This window comes from Crinia signifera, chromosome 11 (assembly GCF_055691185.1).
Source record: "Crinia signifera chromosome 11, ASM5569118v1, whole genome shotgun sequence".
In the NCBI taxonomy this organism is placed as follows: domain Eukaryota; kingdom Metazoa; phylum Chordata; class Amphibia; order Anura; family Myobatrachidae; genus Crinia; species Crinia signifera.
In genome coordinates, this window is record NC_139227.1 from 122,588,283 (window position 1) to 122,594,580 (window position 6,298).

The 6,298-nt window shown below is 51.7% G+C and overlaps 2 protein-coding genes across 8 annotated transcripts in view; both read left to right on the forward strand.

Annotated features, from left to right (window-relative positions):
* Positions 1-1,773, forward strand: part of DENND2B (DENN domain containing 2B) — a 197,584-nt gene extending 195,811 nt beyond the window's left edge. For all 4 annotated transcript variants that reach the window (XM_083164631.1, XM_083164630.1, XM_083164629.1 and 1 more), the window contains 2 exons: positions 699-785; positions 1,169-1,773. In XM_083164631.1, the coding sequence (XP_083020757.1) occupies positions 699-785; positions 1,169-1,203 (122 nt within the window). In that variant the 3' untranslated portion in view covers positions 1,204-1,773. The remainder of the gene's footprint in view (positions 1-698; positions 786-1,168) is intronic.
* Positions 1,774-2,252: 479 nt separating this feature from the next.
* TRIM66 (tripartite motif containing 66) overlaps positions 2,253-6,298 on the forward strand; it is an 81,558-nt gene continuing 77,512 nt past the window's right edge. For 2 of the 4 annotated variants that reach the window (XM_083164636.1, XM_083164637.1), the window contains exon 1: positions 2,256-2,349. In XM_083164636.1, coding sequence (XP_083020762.1) covers positions 2,337-2,349 — 13 coding nt within the window. In that variant the 5' untranslated portion in view covers positions 2,256-2,336. Of the gene's footprint in view, positions 2,350-3,209; positions 3,297-6,298 lie in introns of those variants that run through there. The other 2 variants (XM_083164640.1, XM_083164639.1) reach the window with 2 other exon arrangements.

The following is a 6,298-nucleotide window of genomic DNA, read 5'->3' on the forward strand; positions in this document are numbered from 1 at the left end:
TCTGCCTCCGTATGTGTGGGTGTGTCACCTGCCACCATATGTTTGGGTGTGTCACCTGCCTCCGCATGTGTGGGTGTAAGGTCTGCCTCCGTATGTGTGGGTGTGTCACCTGCCTCCCGTAACTGTGGGTGTGTCACCTGCCTCCCGTAAGTGTGGGTGTGTTGCCTGCCTCCCGCATGGGTGGGTGTGACGCCTGCCTCCCGCATGGGTGGGTGTGACGCCTGCCTCCTGCATGGGTGGGTGTGACGCCTGCCTCAGTATGTGTGAGTGTGTCACCTGCCTCCCGCGTGTGTGTGTCACCTGCCTCCCGCGTGTGTGTGTGTCACCTGCCTCCCGCATGTGTGGGTGTGTCACCTGCCTCCCGCATGTGTGGGTGTGTCACCTTCCTCCCGCATGTGTGGGTGTGTCACCTGCCTCCCGCATGTGTGGGTGTGTCACCTGCCTCCCACATGTGTGGGTGTGTCACCTGCCTCCCACATGTGTGGGTGTGTCACCTGCCTCCCGCATGTGTGGGTGTGTCACCTGCCTCCCGCATGTGTGGGTGTGTCACCTGCCTCCTGCAAGTGTGGGTGTAAGGTCTGCTCTCTGTATGTGTGGGTGTGTCACCTGCCTCCCCCATGTGTGGGTGTGTAACCTGCCTGGTCTGCTCTCTGTATGTATGGATCAGACAAGTCATTGGCGTCTCCGTCTTTCTCCAGGTCTGTTTGAGCAGAGGGTTGAACAATATCTAGAGGAGCTTCCAGATCATGAACAGAGCGGGGTGAACAAATTCTGGAGAGGTCTTGGTGAGTGAACCCCTGTTTATCACACACAGTTATTGCTGGCTCACTTACTGTACTGCTCCATGGGAGAATTTAGCGGGAAGGTAAGGACACATCCGCTGTAGATTGTTATTGGCGTCACTGTGCTCCCGCTCACACTCTGAGGATTCTGGGTAATTTGGTGACGAATGCATCTTGTGGCGTTTGCCCAACATAACTCCTAGGCCAGATCTATATCGCCCTAGTGGTGGAATGAGTTACCATAGCAACCAATCAGATTCTGTCTGTCATTTCTCTATTGCATCCTGGAAAATCAAAGACCTAATTTGATTGGTTACTATGGGAAACATCACCGCTTATTTAGAAGCTGTAATAAATATACCCGAAATTCTTCTTCTCATACACAGGTAACAAGATGAAGTTTCTCCACAAGAAGAACTGACCCCTGGTACCCACGGACCGCTGAGTCTGCGTCCTGGACCCGCGCTGCCTCCTCAGAGGCCGCCAGTAGACCGGTCTCTGGGACTGAGCCGTACCGAGCTACACGAGAGACCCGTAACGAACATAAAACACAAAGACGCTGATGGACATAAATCCGCCCTGCGGAGCCGTCGCCCCCCCGGCGATCACAAATTATATATTTGTATATATTGTGCTGTAAGCTTTTTTTTTTTTACATGTCCTTTTTTTAATGAAGCGATGAAGACTGTGGTAAATATGTGTATATGGCGAGAGCAACAGGTGTGTGTCGTGTGAATTTGCGCGCCGATGGTGGCGGCAGTGTCCAGATTATGTTAGTACTGTACAAATGGCGGACAGCGTGCGTTCCATCTGCATCTTGGCGGCACAGGCTGGGGTCCGGCACATCCGTCGCTGTTCTGCGGTCTGTAAACTGTTCTGCACTATGACTGCGCCAACGAAGAATTACTGATGGCGCCGGGCCCTCCGTGCCGCTGAGATAGGTACAGACCCTCATAGTGTGTGCGTGTGTCAATAAACGCTGTCAATTCAATTGTCTCTCTATTATTATTTAGGTAAATGCATTAATAAATAATGTAGGGGGGGGCAAGGTGTGTGCAAAATCTCTACTGAGTATCACGGACAGCGGCAAAACGGTGGTCATGTGACCTGCGGCATTTACACGTTCACACAGTACAATATACAGTCTCTCATGTGTATGGTGCTGCAAGTGGAGGCACAGGATGTTCTGGCTTCCTGGTGGCTCAGTGGTAAGGTGTTCCCCTCCAGACCACAGGGTTCTGAGTTCTAGTCCAGCACAGAACACACCGCGGGACAGAATGGGGTGAGACCTGCGCAGTCCCTATTCTAGCATTGAGTGGGGTTTGCTGGGAGTCTCACACATCAAACAGGAGGTTGTGTGTTCTAGGGAGCGACAGCTGTGACCTTCCGTATACTCGCCTCCAACAGCCAGATACGTGCAGGCACAGAGCTCAGAGCATGTGAGTGCCGGAGTCCCTCTTCCTGCCGCCAGGGGGCAGTGGTTTCACATGGATACAATGTAACAGCTGGACGCCGTGGTGGCGGATCCGGGCCAGGTTATTTTCTCTCTCTCTCATGATACAACGAGGTAGGAAAATGGTAAATGCACTAATATGTCTGATTCCTATAGCAAGTACAGTAACCACCTTGTATCTGAAACACGCCAAGGGGGGGGGGGGGATATATGTATGTGTCCTTGGAGGGTGCTGTGACTGCAGTGTACTTTCACTTTGAGCTGTGACAGTATTAGCAAGGGTACAATGCTGCTGTGTTCTGTACTAAGAGCATAGGCAAGTCCAGCATGCAGAGAATGGCCCCTTACACCGGTCCATATAGACCACGCCTGGTATGAAGGCTCAGTTTGTATTTTCTCAGGTGTAATGCAGTACTCACTGGCCGCCACTAGGTGGCGTGTGAACAGCACAAACCTCTGGGTGACCAGTAACACTGGTGCAGAATCACATTATGGGCAATGACTGCTCAGGACTTTTATGACTTGATAGGGAATTCCTTGTCCTGCTGGCCCAGCCTATTACTGCGTCACTGTGGCCTGGACGTGTCCGTTATGTGAGGTGTGTCGCACAGTGATGACAACATCCCACATCACCAACTCCTCTGAGTCCTATTATTACTGCTGCAGCCTGTGGGGAGCTGGAGCCCCCTGGGGTGCAGGCTGTGCCATCTCCCCCCATGTAACACATCCAGGAAAGCCATGTTTCAGTGATGTAACATTGTGCAACCTAATCCAAGTGTGGGAACAGCGTTGTGGTCCCGTTCCCCTGCTGGGACTGTTCAGGCCCAATGTGCACAGAGTAGTTGTCTTAGTACCTACTGGTAGCGAGACTTATGTTTGTCTTTGTCTTGCCCTCAGAGCGTGCAATCTACAGTTACCCCTGCAGTTCCATACATATGTAATATGACAGGCGGAGCGTCAGTATTCCAGCGGCAGCATCTCCAGCGATGTCCAGCGCCGATGTTGTGGCCGCTGGACGGGAGTCCTGTGCCGTATTTGAACCGTCGACAACCCGAATTCCAGTATGGTGACTGCATGTTGCCCATAGCAACCAATCAAGTTCTGTTCTTATTTATTTAGCACCGTCTAGAAGATAATAGATGGAATCTGCAAATTTTGCAGCGTTGTGTGTGGATCAGAATAAGATCCAATAAGCCAGATTCAAGTCCCATCACAACTGTCACTCAGGCAGCCGATGGTGTCAGGGGACACGGAGAGGAATCCAATGGGCTCCTCTGTACATTCAGTTACACAATCTGCATACAATGAGGCCTACACGATGTAGCGATGTTGGGGCATTTGGGCCATAGTGATTAATATCCAGCATACAGGATACATTTACTTCATCGCTGGACAGATCGCTCAGCACCCAGCGCTGACACATCGCTGTGTGCTGAACGATAATGCTGAGCGATCTAGCGTCCCTCAGATCGCTCAGCAATCTTACTGTGTATAGCCCCACAACACTTTCCTGAGGCTACGAGGACGTGTTTCTGCCTCTGCTGATTATCTCTTGGGTTTCCCGCAGCTAATTCCATTGGGCAGTGTGACCAATAGAGTCCACTCAATGGACCAAATGACTCCTTGACAGAAAGTGAAAGCATTTTTTTGCAGGGGACACTGATCTGTTTCAAACTTGCTGGAGAGAGGGAGCTGTAAAGACAGAGATTGTGGGTAGGAACAGATAGGGACTGAGGGTGGGATGGAGAGTTTGTGGGCTAAAATCTGTCACAGCTCAAAGTGAAAGCACACACTGTCAGAGCTTAAAGTGAAAGTACACTGCGGATGCCAAGCAGGTTCTAAGTCAATATAGAATTGAGGTTGTGTTACAGAGTTAGGGATTAGTCACCTTCTCCAAAGCTCCCAAATATGACTGTTCTGCGCCAGCCCATGTTACAACGTATAACGTGCATTGCAGCAGTGCTGTCAGGCAGCTCCTCAGTAAGAGCTTTGATGATTTGCAATCATTTAAGAGTTAAAGTTGACGATGGTCCCGGAAGACCCGACTCGCTGAGCCCCGGGAATACTGAAATCCTGGGCTCCACTCTGCGATAAACAACATGCAACGTAACCAGGTGCGCTATGTTCGGTTGGCAAATATATTGACATGGTCAAAATGTCGGCATGTTGACATCCTGTCTACCCAGATGATATGTTGACATGATAGAATTATAGCACGCATAAGCCTCCGAAGTCGGCTTTAGCAGCTCCAGCACAGCTTCCGGCGGTCATGTGACGGTCATTACCAGCACAGACCTCTGGCGAAGTAGAGCTTTAGTGTTTATTCCCTACCTCTTACCCTCCCACCTAGTGCCTACTCTACCTCTCCTGGTGGCGTCTATACCTAACTGTCAGCATTCTGAGAATGTCAACATTTTGAACCATGGCAACATTGTGTCAAATAATCAGAATAATTATAATATACTGTAAGGAGGTATTCAATCTTGGATTCCGACTGTCGGAATGTTTTCGCCCAACCTTGACAGTTTCTAGACAGGCAGAATTCAATGTTCCGCTTGTCGTGTGTGAAAAGGGGAGTGTCGGCGAAAACGGCTCTTGATTGTTGAGAAACTGCTCTGAATTCTTGAAACCACGGATGTTTCTTGTCAATCCACGGCCATTTCGGACAAAATAGATCCGGCTTTTTTTAAAGTCAGAAACGTCAGCATTGAATAGGCGCTCCCGCTATTTCCCCTGTCGGAAATATCACCCGGCATTGAATACCACCCAGAAATATGGGTCACCAACCGTAACCAGTTGACCTGAACTAGTGGATCCCTAACACTAAGGATCGAGTCCAGGGCACAGGGCCCGCCTGGCACACACACTTGCACACGGTTGGCACTTAGAAGGGGGATTGGCTTATGCGGTATGGTGAGAGCTTAGGCACTAACGGGGAGGATTTGGTTAGGGGTTAGGCTGCAAGGGGTAGGGTTCCTTAATATTAGGATGGACGCCGGAATCGTCCCCACATGGGTTGCGTCTGTACACACCGCAGGAGGCAGCAATCCATTTGCAGCAGCGGCTTTCCCATAGAAGTGAATGACGGGATGGTGGCTATCTGATTGCAGGCTGTGCAAATTAGCAGGAGAAGCAAGCTGATCTGAATCAGGCCCTATTCGCATGCTCCATGCTGGACACGTGCCCATAAGACAAAACAGTTCTGTGCGATCTCATTGGTTGCTGCCCAGAAATGTTCATACAAAGAGTCGCCGGTCATTAGACAGGATCAATCAATCTGTCTAACAATCTCCAACCACATGCAGTATGCATGGTGCCGACGCACACACACAGTCACCGAGGCACGCGGATGTCTGCGGGGGGCGTCTGCTCTGCGTCTGGCTCTGAATCAGTTTTGTGTATGATTTTAGCAATATATTTGAGCCTGCGATTCAGATCCCCAGCTAACCCCTATGTGACTGTATCTCATATATTTAGCCAGATCTGTCACTCATCCATTGTGTGTATAATGCTGGGCGGGTTACAAGAGTGATTGACAGCGTTATACTCACATAGCTTCATCTTAGGACCCCCCCCCCCCCTGCATAGCGTTATACACAAATTCGCCCCGCCCTAGGGATAGACCAGCGTTATACAACCACCACCCCTTTGAAAACACCTTCCCGCCCACAGCCAGGGCTACAACACAGCCCACCATCCACCATTATACACCACAGCCCCCCCCCCCCCCTTCGCGAGCGGGTCTGCCCGCACCCCCCTACCCACAGAGCAGCGGGTCTGCCACATCCCCCGCAGCAGTGCACCCACCCCCATAGCAGCGGGTCTGCCCCGCAAACCACCCCCCCAGCAGTGGGATAGCCCCCCCCGCCATAGCAGCGTTAATGCACGCTCCCCCCCCAGCTGGATGAGCGGGTCTGCCCTCACGCCCCCTCCCATGCTGCAGTAGCAAGCATGCCCGCCCCCAGCGAAGCGACGGGACTGCCCGCACACCCCCCCCCCCCAACAACGGTCCTGCACCAACGCACCCCCCCCCCCCCCGGATCACGGGTATGCCTGCAAACCC